This window comes from Peromyscus maniculatus, chromosome 2, assembly GCF_049852395.1.
Source record: "Peromyscus maniculatus bairdii isolate BWxNUB_F1_BW_parent chromosome 2, HU_Pman_BW_mat_3.1, whole genome shotgun sequence".
Lineage (NCBI taxonomy): Eukaryota > Metazoa > Chordata > Mammalia > Rodentia > Cricetidae > Peromyscus > Peromyscus maniculatus.
In genome coordinates, this window is record NC_134853.1 from 76822880 (window position 1) to 76841356 (window position 18477).

Here is an 18477-nt window from a genome sequence, read left to right on the forward strand (position 1 = left end):
TTTTTGCTTGTCACACCATGACCTTCACCTGAAAGAACTCTGTATCCTGAAGGAAAATTTATACCAGTTACTAAAATATAGTTTAACTTAAAATAATAATTGCACATGCATTTTATCTATTTTTGTTTATTCTATTATTAGATGTTTTGGTAGAAATGTTAATTAATAACAAAATTCTAATTAATATTAGGAACACACCTCCAGCATCTAATCATTTGAAATTCTGGTGACTAGCAGTTTGATAAAAGTCATCTTGAACATCTTAATGATTGTCTTCCTAGATCAAGATTACCAAAAGTTTTCATCAAAAAAGGATGTTGTAGGTCACCAAATAATCTTTGATACCTACTTAGATAGCAATCCATTCGGGGGTTTTAGCTGTTTGTTTCATATATAATAGTAAATGTGGAATTCTGTGAATTAATACAAATAAATGACATCATTTTAACCTATGGTTTAATGTCCCCTGTATTCTTTGTATGTGTATCTTCAAATTAAATTGTCTCTGCTCTGACAGATTTAGGTAAAGGCTATTTTAGTTTAATAAGCTATAATGTTTTCATATGAATATATAGTACATAGCATATAAATTACTTTTTTCTTAAAAGTATAAATATCTACCATAAGCATTTTGAACCCTGTGTCCATTTTGAATGTCAAATACTGACAAACACAAGCCTATTATGAATCCTAGTGTATGTGACATAGTTTGTGTAGAACCCTATTATGAATCCTAGTGTGTGTGGCATAGTTTGTGTTGAGTAAGAGAGCACATAGCAAGGGCATCACATTCACAATGGGAGATGAAGATGCTCTTAAAAAGCAGCTTGAGCTGAAAGTTTTCTATCTTAGTAAAAGCATGTGCACGTGCATAAAGAAACGTTAGTAATTAAAAATACAAAGACAAGACAAAATACAGTCTTTGCAAAGTACTAAGAATAACAGTCATGATTTCAGAGTTTTTAAGTTCAAGGGATGTAAGACAAGTGTGATTGGTGCATGGGCTAAAGACAGCCTTGGAGTTGCATGATGTAGCATATACAATGTATTTCTAAGACTTTATCTCTGCTGGGCAGTGGTGGTGCACACCTTTAACTCCAGTACTCAGGAGACAGAAGCAGGCAGATCTCTGTGAATTGGAAATCAGTCTGGTCTACAAAGCTAGTTCCAGAACAGGCAGAGTTGTTACACAGAGAAACCCTGTCTTGAAAAAACAAAACATCAACAACAAAAGACAAAGAGACTTTATTTCTATTTAGAGAAACTGATGAAAATCACTAGATGGGGAAAACACTACCCATGAACTCCTTCCTTGGCTCCATCACAGCAGAGTGAAATTGCAGAAGTGGGAGGAGGGGAGGCCAGTGAGGAACCAAAATGGGCTTTTGTGTGCTTGGGGTAAATTTTTAGTGTGTTCTGTGAGATTGCTGATTTTCATTTCTCTGGCTCATCCTTTACCTGAAAATAATAGCTTGCCTTGCCTGCATCCATTTTTGAACAGAGAAAAGATGCCACGGCCCCTTCATCCTTTTCTCCTCAACAGCCCCACTGCCATGATACGCATGCTCTGTTCACACACTTTCTTTAAATTGTAAGTATTCAGTCTTTCTTTATTCTCCTTTTTTTTTCCCTTTTCTCGTCTTACTTCACAACTATATTCCAAAAATCAAAAAGTCAGCCTGGACTCGTTCCTTTATGGGAGTCAGTCCTTGTGGCCAATGCATCTAGATAGCAAAGTTACATACAGGGAGAAAAGAGTATTTCCTAATGTGATAAGACATGGTTGCCATCATTTCTGTTTTAACCTTTGCCAGAACCACTGTCCAGGTGATATTCTCAGGAGAAAGACAACTGATGTGGAAAGGAAATGGAGAGGAAACATTTGTCCTGTCCTGCTCCATCTAAGAAAAGAAGAGTGCCCTAGCCTTCAATCAGCCATGCAGGAAGCCCTCCATCCAGGTCTTTGAGCTCTTTGGATACAAGGCAGCCAAAGAAAAATGTGTAATATGGGGTAAGGATATGATCAGATGAAGAAGAAAAACCTCCATTCTGCCACAGCCCAGAAAACAGAAGCTGTGATAGTGAAGACATGTGACAGGGACAATCCTTTCTATAATTAGTCTGTAATCACGTTTAGACACCCAAGAAAATGAATATGGGGGAGATGGAACAAGGTTGAGTTTTAATGATGTAGGGCTACAACTATAAGTAAACAGAACAGAACAGAAAGATAAGCCACATGGAAATGGAAGAAAAAGCAAGAACAAGGCACTTAAGACTCTAAAGTGTATATTGATTTGCAGAGTAAAAACTGAGGCTGTAGGATTCCAGGTACATGGTTGATAGAGGCAAATGAGATAGGGAGGATTCTCACATCATTGTCCTTGATGATACTAATTCCAATAACTGCGAAACTGTTACAGAAGGAGGCTATAATCTAGCCTTCAGAGTTTTCTTCTATATCACACTTATAATTAATAGTAAAACAAGTGGAGCTTGCTATTAAGTTTAACACAGCAAGAAGAAACTTCTTCCTAATAATTGTCTCTTGCTGAGAATTAGTATAGGAGTATGTGAGAGACGGTCTGGTCTGCTGGCTCAGACGGCTGACTCTATAGCTGGACTTAATGAGTTAAGGCATTCAATGAGCTTGTGAAAGTGTAATTAGGTTACAACAAAGTGCTCAAAATTAGCTATTAGTTTCATCACACACAAAAGCCTCATAGACCAAAACAAAACTACTATGGAATATTTTGGGATGTCATTTAAAGCACAAAATATAAAAATTGAAATGAAATATATATATTAAGTACTTATAAAGCTATTTTGACTTATCTGGCAAAGCAAAAAATGTGTATCTAGGAAATAAATGGAAGAGAAAAATAGAGAATTTGAGGTAACTGAAAAGTTGTAAAAGGAAAAAATGTAATTCTTGGTGATTTCAATTAAAGGAGAGAGAATTCCAGGCTGAGCAAAACTGTACACAGTGCTTGGAAGTTCCTGAGAACCAACTTCATGGTTCCCAGACTCCTCACTGTTTAGATGTTCTAAGAAAAATACTCCTGTTATAACTTTAATCCCTAATTTCTAAAATAAGAATTTTTTGAGACAGGGTCTCACTATGTAGCCCTGACTGGTTTGGAAATTGATATGTATGCCAGGCAGGCCTCAAACTCACAGAAATCAACCACCTCTGACTACAAAGTGCTAAGATTAAATGTGTGTACCACCACATATAGGCCCTCTAAAATTTTTTAGTTAAATCAATTTTTCCTTCTTAGTCAACTAGACTTAAAAATATAATTTATTAAATATGAACATATATTTAAATTGTTTTAATATGTATTTTATTATACTATATTCATTTATAATGACATATTGCAACTCCGTACTATGTCATCAAGTAGATTCCATCTAATTTAATACACAAAAGAAACTACCAAAACATTCTTGCTTCACTCATTTCTTTAGCTGACATTAGCCTAGCTAGTTGCAACTCTAAAAAGTGAAGTGATTTAAATGGGTTATAGTCTAAATTGGTGGCAAGGTATAATACTTTTAAACACAGCTTTAATAGGACACAACTTAATTGGTCATGGAGGCACATGCCTTAAATCCAGCACTTGGGAGGCAGAGGCAGATGGAGTTTGAGGTCAGCCTGGTCTACAGAGCAAGTTCAAGGACAGCCAAGACTACTGTCTCAAAAAAAAAAAAACTGTCTCAAAAAAAAAAAAAAGGATATAGCTTTATTTCAAAATATTCATTAATAAAATACTTATGTGGCCACACTTGAAATTGAGATTACATTCACTTCCTGGCACAATTATATATCTCTGCTGCCATTTGATGCTAAGCAATATTACCTATCTTTGACTCTTTCATTATTAGTGGAAAATATAATAACTCTGCCATTGCTGATTCTAGGAACTTTTCTAAGAAAAAGAAGATAATGGATTTGAAAGTTACCTATGAATCTCTATCAAAATCCTAGGTTTCCTTGAGTCACATCCTTGTATGAATTCTATAGGTGAGGTAAGTATGTGAAGATGGGAAATTATTCTGCAGTGACGGAATTCTTTCTTGTGGGGCTTTCCCAGTATCCAGAACTCCAGCTTTTCCTCTTTGTGCTCTGTCTCATCATGTACTTGATAATCCTTCTGGGAAACAGTCTCCTCATTATCATTAGTGTCCTGGACTCCCGACTCCACACCCCCATGTACTTCTTTCTCGGGAACCTCTCTTTTTTGGACATCTGTTACACATCTTCATCCATTCCTCAAATGCTTATCATGTTTATGTCAGAGAGAAAGTCCATCTCCTTCCTTGGGTGTGCTCTGCAAATGGTTATCTCTCTTGGCTTGGGCTCCACAGAATGTGTCCTCCTGGCTGTGATGGCCTATGATAGGTATGCAGCCATTTGCAATCCATTGAGGTACCCTATAATCATGAACAAGGTGTTATATGTGCACATGGCTGTGTGGTCCTGGGTCATAGGCTGTCTGAACTCTCTAGTGCAAACAGTCTTGACAATGGTGTTACCTTTCTGTGGTAATAATGTCATTGATCACCTTACCTGTGAGATCCTGGCTCTTCTTAAACTCGTATGCTCAGATATCACCATGAATGTGCTTATTATGACTGTGGCCAGTATTGCTTTGTTGATTATTCCTCTGCTGTTAATTTTTGTATCCTATATTTTTATCCTTTCTTCCATCCTGAGAATTAACTCTGCTGAAGGAAGAAAGAAAGCCTTTTCTACCTGTTCCGCCCACCTAACTGTGGTCATCTTATTCTATGGTTCGGCCCTTTTTATGTATATGAAACCCAAGTCAAAGCTCACCAAAGCATCTGATGAAATCATTGGACTGTCTTATGGAGTGGTGACGCCAATGCTAAACCCCATCATCTACAGCTTGAGGAATAAGGAGGTAAAAGAAGCTGTGAAGAAAATTTTGAGTAAACATTTGTATCTACAGAAAATATGAAACGCCTTGAGGCATATGATACTCAGCCTGGGATCAAATAAGATGCTGTGTTTTTAAAGTCTGCTTGAAAGGCCAAGGATGAAACTCTCATTCTTTTTGACATATGTCAAGTAAACCTTCTGAATAGTATAGCATTTGCAGACTCTCTAGCTGTATGCAGCTCTTCTCACCAAGCCCTTGTAGTTTTTCAATAACTCAATCTTTCTCATTTCTTCTATCTCCATTTCATCCTCTATTTCTTTTTTCTCTCATTTTTGTCTTCCTTTTCTCTGTGCCATTTCTTTCCTGTGTTTCCCTTCATCCATCATCTACTTCTTTTTTTAAGTCTCCTTTTCATTCACTTTTTAACTCAACACCCATTATTTTATGGTCTAGAATCCCCTCTAATGGTAAAAGAAAATATCCTTTCTTCTTACAACTTACTAGATTTTCCTTTGAGCCCATGTGGTGTTGGGAAAGGCTGGCCTCACCTTCTGGAAATAGCGGTAAGCACTGAGCATAGGCCTAGCCAATTCAGTGAGTGTCTCTACTCTAGTGAGTCCATTCCACACAGCAAGTCAGCTACATCAGGCAGATCACACTCAGTCCCAAATGCTGCTTCAGGTTGAGAAAGCAGCATTCTTCCTGCTAAGGTTGGTGAAGAAACAGAATCTGAGGCCAGTTCTCTACCAGAACCCAGAAGAGGCCTAAGTGAAAGGCAAGGGAACGTGTTTGAGGGAAAGAGAAGGCATCTGGTGCTGTTACTTTAACTCCTTGATCCAGCTATGGCTAAAGAAAAATTCACAATTATTCTTTTGGTTATGAGCCAATAATCTACCCAATTCTTAATTGGATTCTTGCTGTTTACAATCGTATATTCCTGACTAAATATCCCCTTGCCAACTCCTTGTTCCTATCTTTCCCCATTCTTATTTTTGAGGAAAAAGTTAAAAGATTTAAATTAGTCCCAAGATTCCAGCATCCATGGGTTTTTAAAAACACATTTATTTATTCATTCTGTATGTGTGTACTTGCATGCCACAAAGCAAGTGTAGAGGTCAGAAAACAACTTGTAGGAGTCAGTTCTCTCTTTCCCACCATGTGGGTGCTAGGGATCAAATTCAGGCCATCAGTCTTGGTAGCAAGTAAGTTTACCTGCTGAGCCACCTCACCAGCCCACATTTCCTTCAATAACTTCAGCGTAATAATCTGATCTCCATTGACCATGCACATACATGTAAGTAGTCCACTCACCTCCCCAAAACTTGCTGACGGATATTTATATTTTCCTGGAATCTAGTTTTCATTTTGGCTTTTCCTCACCAGCAAGCATTTTAAAATATTGAAAGCCAATTTACAAACACCTTGACTGATGTGATGTATTTTAAAAGTCAGTCTACAAACTTGAGTGGTATGCTGTGTTAGAAAAGTGCATCATGCTGTACACTTAGAATTTGTGCTCATATAATACAAAGCCAAATAAAGAAAGAACACAGCCCATTGTCTCCCTCTTGTTATGAGTACATCACAACCCTGACAAAACCAGCATTAACATGGTTCCTTCTTACCAAAGAAAGAACCATGATTGGAATCAAACAAAAACACTTTTAACATCCCTACTTGAGTTTCTTTAAAACTGCTATACCACAGCAGTACTTATAAAAGCCCTATTGCATTTTAGTTCACAGCTGCTTTAAAACATCTTTCCAACATTTCATATTGCCCAATCATCCTACAGTTTTCAACCTCTCCTCTGCTCCTTCCTTAATCATGGTAATCTTTTTCATGCAAAATAAGCTATCCTGCAAAGGCAATGAATTTAGAGAAAGATGGGTTTTAAAGAAGTTGAGAAATCTGGGCCTGTTATGGAAGAAGGGCTGTGAAAACTCTCAAGGTAAGCATTTTTTTTTCCCTAAGAGCTAGAGACAGCTCAGTGGAAGAGAGTGCTTGCCACATGAATACACATGGACCGGAGTTCCGATGCCAACACTCATTTAAAAAGCCAGACATGGCCTCACAGGAGCCTATAATCCCAGTGCTGTGGAGACAAGTGATTAGTGGACCTTGCTAGCTTCCAGCCTAGTTCCAGGTTCCATGAGATACCCTATCTCAAATTACTAAGATGGAAAAAAAGAGAGAGAGCAAGATGCCTCATGTCCTCCTGTGGCCTACACGTGTGCACAGGAGAATGCACACGCATGCACATACACCAAATATGCACACACCTCATTCACATGCACAAGAAATTTTTGCCCTCCAATATTATTTGTCAAAGCAAATCTTAACTTCAATGTCACCCTGCACTACCTGTCACAAAAATAAACAAGAACAAAATAATCAGTATCCAGAGAGAGGGAAATCACCTGGGAGATAAGAGCCTCCACAAATGCTTTAGGGGATTGTCTTGAACAGTGGTAGTATCTCTGGGCTGCATCAAAAGGAGAAAGTGAGCTGAGAATGAGCATTCATCTTTCTGACTGAGGACAATGGTAACTAGCTGCTGTAAGCTGCTATTGCCATGATTTCCCATGGTGGGTTATACCCTAGAACTGTGAGCCAAAATAAACCCTTTCTCCCATTAAAAAAAAAAAGTGTGTTGTTGTGGAATATTAGTTTAAGATGTTACATTCATTTATGCTGTGGAATATTTTTTTTAATGATGCAAAGATGTGTTGCATTCCTTTATGTTGCATTTGTTTAACTCTGTGAAGCTGTGTTACTGTGCCTGTCTAAAATACCTGACTGGTCTAATAAAGAAATGAACAGCCAATAGCTAGGCAAGAGAAATAAATAAGAGGACTGGCAGGCAGAAATAATAAAAGGAAGAGGGGAGGGAGGAGTGAGAAAAGAAGAGGAGGATGTCAGGGGCCAACCACATAGCCACTTAGCCAGCAACAGAGTAAGAAATAAAGAAAGACACACAGAAGAGAGAAAGGTAAAAGGCCAGAGGCAAAAGGTAGGTGGTACAATTTAAGTAAAGAAAATCTGGCTAGGCACAAGCCAAGCTAGGGCTGGGCATTCATAAGTAAGAATAAGTCTCCTTGTATTTATTTGAGATCTAGGTGGCTGAACCCCCAAAGAATAAAGAATGAAAAGAAACCAGCTACAGTGTGTGCTAGATGAGTGGATGAACTGACATGTGACTGACTTTCTTGTACTGAAGAAAATAAGGTTTTTCCATTGCCTGAGCAATCCTGACAGCTGTCATTCTAAAACTCCTTCACTCTGGCCTGTCTCTACAAACTCTCCACGCCTCTCCAAGTGTCTCCTCTGAGTTCTCATCATCTTCCCTTGATTCCCTCCACTTAAACTCTACAGCTATGTAGTTAAGCTGAAGTACTTACTGTGCAAAGATCGTGTTCTCTTTGACTACACACACAGCTGTTGGTTTATTGAAAGTTCAGTGGGGGAAGAGCTGTGAATTATTGGGCTTTGGAACCCCTACCGATTATAACAAAGTGGACTTCTATCAGATGATTCATTGAATCACTATTTTACTTTTTTATATGGTCTATTTGTTTTTTAAGAAATAATTTTATTACACTTATTTGTGTGTGTGTGTGTGTGTGTGTGTGTGTGTGTGTGTGTGTGTGTGCGCGCGCACGCGCGCACAGGTGTGGTGGTCAGGAGATAATTTTCATTAGTCAGTTCTCTCCTTCCTAGGTTTGGAACTCAAGCCATCAGTGTTGGTGGCAAGCATCTGTACTCACTAAGCCATCCTGTTGGCCCATATTTGTCTTTTAAGAAAATTTATTTTTTAAGTGTGCAGAGTGTCACTGTAATATATGTAATACATGCAACTACTAGCAATATCATGAGTTAAAATGATATTCCCTCATTGTATATATGGTTTTCTTCATTCTGGACATTGGAAGATTCTAACAGATAGACAGAGCCTACCCAGCCTAGTTATATACAGATATAATCCCTGAACTAGCTTACTGAACCTGCAACTTAACAATGATACATACACATACATACATACATACATACATACATACATACACACAAACAAACAACCCTAAAAACACAAAATCAAAATCCATAATATGCAAGCATAAGACTAGTAAGATAAAAATATCCAAACAAATCAATATTACACACAAAAAAACAAAAACAAAAAAAACCTACAAAACACCATTGAGTTGATTCTGTGTTGGCCATCAACTGCTGGGTATGGAGCCTATCCTTAAGTGTGGTTTATATATTCAGTGAAACTCCATTGAAGAAAATTAATTTTTTCTTTGCAAGCAGTTGTCAATTGGAGATTCCTTATTGGTCAGGGCTGGTGGATCATATCCACTTCCCTGTAAATTTCTAATTGAAATGAAAACTATAAATATTTAACTGTAATGAATGACACAATGAAGTACTTATGAGAAAAAAAGGTAATGACATCTACAGCTTCCTTTAAAATACATCCAAAACATGACTCACACATAAAGGAGGAACAGAGAACAGACTCATCCACTCTAAATAAATATAGTAAAATATGAAAGTCAGAACCTGGATGGCAGGTACATGATGCTCAGCATTATCTTTTCTCTGCTCCCCTTATTTGTGAAAGTTTTAGAATGCATGTGATTTTATTGAAGAAATATATAAAATTTGTGAGGTATACGGTCCTTACAAGAATTTATCTCTGACTGAGTGAAAGGTAGAAATTGAATCCTAAATGATATAATTATAAATCTTATTTTTTTCTTTTATTGAAAATAGATTTTTTTCATACAATGTTTTGATTACTTTCCCCTCCCCCTACTCTTCCTCACCTCCTCTTGCACCCAGATCCACACCCTTTCTGTATCTCCTTAGAAAAAAAGGCATCTAAAGAATAAAATAAAGTAAAGCAAAAGCAAATTAGAATAGGATATAACAACTAAGCAAGAAAAAGAGCCAAAGAAAAAGCACATGAAATGCATATTATAAGCTGATACACATACATTCACACCCACAAGAATCCCACAAAAACACAAAACCAAAAGCCATAATATATACACATAGACCTGTAATGTAAAAAAAAAAAAATGCCCTAACATTGGGAAACAAAGAACTTCCAAAGATGCTATTGAGTTCATTGTGTTGGCCATCAACTGCTAGGCATGCAGCCTACCCTTAAGAATAGTTTTTCCCCAGTGAGACTCCCTTGGAGAAAAAAAAATTTTTCACTTGCAAGTGACTGCCTATTGGGTATTCTAGATTAGGGATGGGGCATGTGTCCACTTTCCTTTTAGCTGTAGGACCCATCGGATGCAGATCCACACAGGCCCTATGAATTCTGCCAGTAACTCTATGAATTCATATGTGCTGTATTTAGAAGGCTTTGATTCCTTGGAATCCTCAGTCCCCTCTGGTTCTTACACTCTTTCTGCCTCTTCTTCCTCAGAGTTTCCTGAACTTCGGGGGGTAGATTTGATGAAGAAATCCTTTTTAGGGATGAATGTTCCAAGGTCTCCCCCTCTCTGGATATTGTCTGGCTATGGATCTCTGTGAGTTCACATCTCCCTAGGAAGGGGAAATAAAGTAGTTATAGATGGGAAAGGGAAGGACTGGAATGGGAGGATAAAATAGGAGTGGGGAAGGAGGAACTAGGGAGGAAACATGGTGAGGGACAGATAAAACTAAAGGTCCTTTGAAAAATGGTATGGAAACCCAATACAGAAGAAGATTCCTAAAAGATACACAAATACAAAGCTGATCTAAATGAAATCACTAAGTAACAGGGGAGAGAGAGCCCCAACTGTCACCAAAGGAAGCTTCCAGTACTGAGAATGGGTCACAACTAATCAAATTCTTGGTCAAAGGAATCCCATGGGAAGCCCTAAACAAGCTAGGATATTGCCAAGGTTATTGGTGGCTCTCTACAAACTGATGGTAAGATCCCACTGCTGAAGACAGCACCTACACAACTCATTGAACACAGAAAAGTTGAGCTGGTGCCTATCTGGAGCCTTCACCCTTACAGACTAGTGTTCATGGTATTTTGAATACTATCAAAGGAGAAAGGTAAACACCACCCCAGTTACAAACCCTTCAATCTACAATGGTGACCTGCCAGCAAGATATGCTGGTGCAATAGTACCACAAAGTTTGTGGGAGTAACCAACCAATATCTGACTTGAGCTAAAGCCCACTCCATGAGATGGAAACCATACTGCTTGGCTGGCCAAGATCCTGAGACTAGATAGGCCATGGACCTAGGGGAAAACCAAATACTACCTGTCTGCTAAAGGAACACACACAGCAATAAAATGACTCCTAAGGACATTCTGCTATACCCATAGATCACTGTCTTGCTCAGCTATCAGCAGAGAAGCTTCACTCTGCAGCAGACTACAAATCTTCTTAAACTTAACTTGGGAAAAAGTTTCAACTATTTTTCAACAGTCAAAACTTTTTAATTAGGCTATTTACAACTCTTACAAGAGAAAAATCTTAAAATAAATTTAATAGTTCCTGTGAAAACTTTATAGCAAGTTCTCTCACCTTAAAAAAAAGTTCTGTTATTTTAAAAGCAAAACTTAATAGGTACTTACAACTCTTGCAAGTGAGAAATTAAAAATAAAGTTTAATGGTCCCTGTGAAACTTAATTTACTATGCACAGCCTTGACAGAGTTTTACTTGTTATTCCCAGGGGATTAGTACAGGGGAATAAAAAGAAAGAGAAGAAATACATCAGGTTTATCAGAATCAAGTTGGCACGATGCCCTGTGTTCAACATTCTTCCTTGTGGTTTTAGCTTTTTCTAATAAGAATACTATTTTCTCAGGCATGTTAGGCTGTGTGAACCTTAGCAAACAAAGAAGAGATGGTTTTTCTTACAATTTTTACTCAACAACTAATATAATTAAAGCCAGGAAGGTATTCATAACACCTATATATCTACACAATTACCTATATATTGTATAATGCTGCTATTATTAAAACAATGAAGTTTCATAATCACACACATTTCCCCAGAGCCTTTCTGATATGGAAACTTAATAAACATTAAGTTAAAGTTTAAACCAAGCAATCTATAAATTATCAGAGTTGGTTCCTCCCTGTACCTTCTCACATCAGATGAAGGGCAAAATAAATGTCAGTTACTATTGGTTGAAAACAACATAACTGCATAGCAGCTGTGTTATAACAATGATTCAGATGATTATAAGTATTAATCTGGAAGCTTCATTACCATTATGTATTTATAAAGTTACAAAATTTCACTTAATACAACTAACACTGCTATTACTAGCCATGTACCTACTCAGTTTAAATTTTATGTTTCTAAACAAAAGTTTTAAAATTCAAGGCATTTTGAAAGAGAAAAAATGCATGTCAGAGACAGTAACAAATGAAATTACTACCAATCAGACAAGTAGATGAAAACAACTTTATATTAAAATGAATTTGTGCTCAAATAGTAGACAATGTTGATAAGACTGAGGAGTCACAGGAAAGGCCATCTACAGGACCTCTTTGGAGGGTTACTCCTATTTAGTTCTTTGTCCATTTTTAATTACTTGTGTACTTATGTTGTAGTTGCCTTATAAAATATCATACTTTGTCCCTAAATGTCATTAGATTTCTTTTCTTTTTCTAGCTCCTTGAGATCCCTGTGTATTGACAGTGTTTATTTCTCAGTATATGTATTGAACCATAAAATTCCTTTATACATTATTCCTTTTGATAGCAAATATGTTATCCTTAGTTTATGAATATTTTGACTTTTTCATTGTGATATTTGTAATCTGAGAACTGTTTAGAAGTATTTTTGTAGTGGGTAGCACTGCATTTTTTTAAGATTCCATGTTTAAACTAAATTTTGGACTTGTTCTTTTTAATATGGATTTATAGGCTGCTGCATCATGACTGCAGAAAGTAGTCTGAATTATGTTGGTTCTTTGACACTAAAATATTGTTTCCTAAGAAGGCAGAAAGACTGTAAGAGCCAGAGGGGATGGAGGACACCAGGAGAAGAAGGCCCTCTGAATCAACTAAGCCAGTCACATATGAGCTTACAGAGACTGTAAGAGGGCAAACTATAGTCAGGATATATTATATGAGAAAAGAATCTATTTTCAATTTAAAAAAAGAATGGCATGCCTAACAATGTAACTCATGATTCAATAAATAAATAAATAGGCTTGCTTTCTTTCCTAAAGAAACAGAAACAGGTATTATAAATACCTTAGACTACAGAGAACAGAAGTATCCTGGGATATATGGCAGTTCATATGCTAAGTGAAATAGTATGTAACCTAAGAGGGAACTACAATCAGCCAAAGGAAAATATAAATGAATACTCCAAACACAGGGAAAGGAAATGTGTACCTTATATAAGGCAAGGAGGGCATAACAAAACATGAGAAAAAACCCTAAAAATTTAATTTAAAAACATTTATATGGAAAAATATACTGCTAAGAGAGTTCAAAACATGACACAAATAGTATTTTCACTTATACAAAAAGCCCAAAATGCATTAGAATCCAGATTTTTATTATTTATTTCTCTGGTAGAGACTGAACTCCCTTCACTGAATGGATACTATGAACAGAAAAACACAATGTTGATGCAGTGATTCCACAGTGAGAAGCTGTTGGTGAAGTTCCTCTCCAAAGCATCATCTATAGAATAAATGTATGGAAGTACTGCAGAATGAGAGAGGAAGGAGTAAGCCACAAGACAGGCATACACAGGTTACAAGAAAATGATGGAAACAAACCAGCCCGCTCTAAATTATTTTCTTTGTTCCCTTCAGTGAGTCCATTTCTTTGAGATTCTTGTTGGCTGTTTTTGTTTTAATTAGTAACATTTAAACATCATCATTACAAAGGAACATGAATATGAGTAAGAAAGCAACACCAAAAACCCGGAATATAGGACACTATGTACCAAATAAGCAAATAGAGTGTGATGGTCCCGCTGTGTGAAACAATATTGGGGACACTCCCTAAGAGTGAAAGAGGAAAGAGGGAGTTAGTTTAGGAACATGAGTTAGGTACTATTAAAACATTTAAGAATATAAAGTAGAAATTGTGAAACCTCTTTTAAATGAGAAGGGAAGCTACATAGATATGAGGATTAACCTGTCAAGTAGGGTAGTATTAGAGAAGGCTCTAGTAGCATGGATATGCCTCTTTCAAAAATCAGACTCAGTGACAATTGATTCCAACAACAACAAAAAAGGTATCAAATAGGAATGGCATTGACATGTTATGAAATATTTGTACTCTATGTGAATATCTCTTGTTGTGACTGGTATAATAAAAAGATGAATGGTCAACAGCTAGGCAGGAGGTAGAGGCAGGATTTCCAGGGAGAGAAAGGAAGAGGAAGAAGAATCTAGGCACATGGGAGAAGCCAGAAGACATGGAGAGGAAACAGGAGATACAAAATGGAAGGGAGGTAACAACAAGTGATAGAATGTAGATTAATATAAATGGGTTGATTTAAGTTATAAGAGCTAGTTTGGAACAAGCCTAAGCTATTGGCCAATCTTTCACACTTAATAACAAGTCTCTGTGTCATTATTTGTGAGCTGGCAGCCCAAAGAAAAATCTACTATATACGACATCCAATGTAGAGGCTTAAATATCCAAACATAGGACCTGAGAAAGCTAAAAAAAAAAAAAAAGTTCTGGACAAGGAGCCAGACATGGCTTCCTAGTCTTGCAGTCTCTCAGATGGGCTGGTACTCAGCATACAGAGTCAGCTAATGGTCACTGCCTGAGGCCTGGAGCCAACTGCCAGTGCCATGTGCCAGTGTCATACACTAAACTGAGATGTGTGGTGGCTGACATGGCAGTTTAAGGTTTGGCTCACATAGCAGAGACCACTGCAAGTGCATGGCTGCAGGTGCTTAATAAAGTCAGGTCTAGATTGAGAAATCCTCTGAACAGATATAGTACGTTTAAACATGTGCTAAAGACAGAAAACAAAATGGGTACATACAGTCATAGAAAAATAGTTTAAAATAATAAAGTATTTGAAGAAAGAATAAAGTAATATAAAAAGAATAAACCATGTCAAGATGGGAAATACACAGGGTGTCCAGATCCTGTATGGTGCTTTGTTGGCTTTGAATTGTTTAAATGCTAATTTATGAAAAACAATAAATGCTGCTGAGAGGCATTTGGATTTTGGAAACTGCTAAATTAAACCAACCTGTGTATTTTAAGAATGTCTTAACTTCAAAATGGAAGTCGGAAATATGTTGCATTAGGGGAGAGGTTTGTTTTCACAGGAAACAAAAAGTTATAGTTCTCTTCAAAATTAATAAAGATCAGATTTGATTGAGGGAGATCTCCTGAAAATCTTGGCTACAGACATAAAAAAAGAAATCAATAAATACTACAGGTAAGGTGATGTATATGCTGATCCCTCTACTACAGTAACAACTCTATGACTGGATGAAACATGATAAATCTTGTTGGCTACAGAGTCCTCATGACTTATTATTACATTCCATCCTTCCATATGGCATGGACAGAGGCTTGGTTATACAGTCCAAACTGTATAAAGTTATAAAGTTAACATATGGTTTTACCTTCTAAAACATAAAACAAAAAAAAAATCATCTTTAACTGACTTTTTCACACTGTACATTCCATACTTGTGTTAATACAGATATATGTGTTACCTTTAAAAGTTTATGTGTCTTAAGAAAAAAAGGACCAGATGTCATTAAAGACAAGTAGCCCAGGTGATTCAGCCTCTCAAAATTCCTTTCTTACAGTTTCCTCAAAATTCTGTATTCAGAACAACTTCAAAGTTGCTAGCTAAAACGGTGCAGTCTCACAGACTGTCCAGCCAAGACATCAGATAAGCTCTATACTTTCCCATCACACAGAGACTAGACAAAAAATAATATTGCTATTTCCCCCAAAACTTGATCATTATCTAAATTTTCTCAGTGTCCCCTAAAGATGCCATCACCCCCAGACAACAGGAAGAAGTCTAGAGAACATGATAACCACATTCCCAAGAGGTAGTGTGAATGTTTTTGATCATTTAATGGATTATGGGTGTTTATCATAATTTAGTGGGGTTGATTGCATATTGTTACTGGTCATGGTAAGGGAGAAAACTACACAAAAGTTAGATTCAAGGACCTCTTTCTGAAAAGAAAAAAAGGATATAGAAATGATAGGGTAAAAGGGTAGATTATTGAATCTACTTTAAACTAAAAGGAAGCCATTAATCTCAAATACTTTACATTGGTATGAATTTTTGTATATTGATACAAAATTAAAGTTATTTTGTTATACTATACATATGTTTCTTTTCTTATTTAAGGTATTGTATCTATGCAGCTCATTTAGCAGCGTAATGTAAATTTCTAGTCCTTGAAAGTTTTTTGTTACAAACTATTCAGGATAATTAAGAAATGCAGGTTAGTAGTTAGTCGGCCAACAATCAAATTTGTGGCCATGTTAGGTATGTTTTCAAGGTCAAACAGATATATTTTCTATAGAAAGATGGTCTTCAAACACTTCAGAAACCTACAGAATATGGCATTTAAGATGTTTTAATAACCTAAGGCTTTTTATGACAGTGAGACATGTCTGTTCTTCCAGCACCAATTTACTTCAAAAAAGGGATGATGGGCATCGAAGAACCTCCATGAGGAGTTTGCTTTTATTGTGGCAAAGTTAGACACTGGGCAAGAAACTGCCCTTGTCTCAACTGCTGACAGAATGCTGTCCAAATTGGACAAGCAGAACACAAAAGAAAGTGACTGCCAAACATTGCCAAGACAAAGTAGGAGAGTCCTTCAAAAATTTCATGCTTCGCAAAAATGCCTGTCAGATATTCTAAGCCTGAACACTGAAGACAGCTGCCCCAACATTGCAGAGGAACCTCCGGTGACTGTCCAGGCAGCCAGCTGTTTGTGTCATTTCTATAATTTTGGAAATTGCTTGCTCTGTGCTTCCTGTTTACTCAAGTAATATTTTATCCTTCTTGGGTTTCTGATGGGGATTGAAGATTAAATAGTATACAGTTTTCCTTATTACCAAATTCAAGAAAAAAAATTCCTTAAGAGACAAAGTTTATAAGGTTGAGAAACATGAAAGCTTAAGTTGCTCTTCTAATAAGATGTTTTTATTTCTAAAAAGATATTTTTAGGATGGTAATACAAGTTATAATATAAAATGTTTTAGGTATAAAACTTTGGACTCACTAAGATAGGATAGATAATACTTTATCCGAATTTGACAAATACATATGGACTAAACATTGTGAATATAATTCTTACTTGGTAATTGTCTTATTGTATATAGTTTTACTATAATATAGTTAAAACCTTTCCTTTTTATTTTGACCAAAAAAGGGGAAAATGTTGTGGGATATTGTACACAGTGTGAAGATGCATTTGTTTTGATTGGTGTAATAAAAAACTGAATGGCCAATAGCTAGGCAGGAGATATGGGTGGGATTTCTGGGGAGAGAAAAGAAGAGGAGGAGGAATCTAGGCATAAAGGAGATGCCAGGGACATGAAGAGGAAACAGGAGTTGCAAGATTGAAGAGAGGTAATGCCACATGATGGAATGTAGATTAATATAAATAGGTTAGTTATAAGAGCTAGTTAGGAAAACGTCCAAGCTATAGGCAAGCTTTCATGATTAATAAGAAGTCTTATTTGAGACCTGGTTGGTGGGATGGAGAAAGACTCATTACACTGATGTAGTCTCCAAAGTTAGGGAAACTAGGAAATAGAAACAAGAGTTTAAAAACAGTCATCACGCCGGGCGGTGGTGGCGCACGCCTTTAATCCCAGCACTCGGGAGGCAGAGCCAGGCGGATCTCTGTGAGTTCGAGGCCAGCCTGGGCTACCAAGTGAGTCCCAGGAAAGGTGCAAAGCTACACAGAGAAACCCTGTCTTGAAAAATCAAAAAATAAAAAAAAATAAAAAAAATAAAAAACAGTCATCACATGGCACTGCCTTAACCACAGGCCCTGTTGTTAGGCCCTTCTTTGTCGAGGGGAGTGCTGTTTTTCTCTCCTTGCATAAAACACAAGATTTATATTTTTAAAACAATGAATTGCCTTTTTAGGTAAAGAAAACAATTTGGAAAATGAAGCTCACTTCTCTCCAGACCCATGTCATTGGAAGACTTTGAGAAAGATTTTTTTCATACTTCCAGTCTTTTAATGTTGACACAAATTTACTTACAGTGAAGCTGATTATAAACACACATGAGCATAAATGATAAGATTAAACCTAGCATCCCCACAGTAATGAATAGTAAAAGAGCAGGTGCTTTCAAAAGAAGACGATAGCCATGGTGATATGTCATCCAAAGACTGGCATCCTTACACTGCAAAAGCAAGAGCTATTTAGGGTACCAGCTATACAGTGGGATTTGTAGATGTGTCTTGTTTTCCATTCATTATTTAAATAATTTGCATAAGTTGTCTTAATAGGCAACTTTGTACACCTATGTAAATATTTCCTACAATTGTGTGATTATAAGGTCATGATAGCATTTTGCACAAACTCCTGATTTTAATGTAGTAGTGGTTT

The 18477-nt window shown here is 36.7% G+C and overlaps 1 protein-coding gene and 1 pseudogene across 1 annotated transcript; one reads left to right on the forward strand and one right to left on the reverse strand.

Annotated features, from left to right (window-relative positions):
• Positions 1-4046: 4046 nt before the first annotated feature.
• Positions 4047-5062, forward strand: Or13d1 (olfactory receptor family 13 subfamily D member 1). Its single transcript, XM_006995101.4, has one exon. The coding sequence runs from the start codon at positions 4047-4049 to the stop codon at positions 4983-4985; it is 939 nt and encodes a 312-aa protein (XP_006995163.1). The 3' UTR covers positions 4986-5062.
• A 12807-nt stretch (positions 5063-17869) lies between these two features.
• LOC121827776 (U6atac minor spliceosomal RNA) lies at positions 17870-17969 on the reverse strand (annotated as a pseudogene).
• Between the last annotated feature and the right edge of the window lie 508 nt (positions 17970-18477).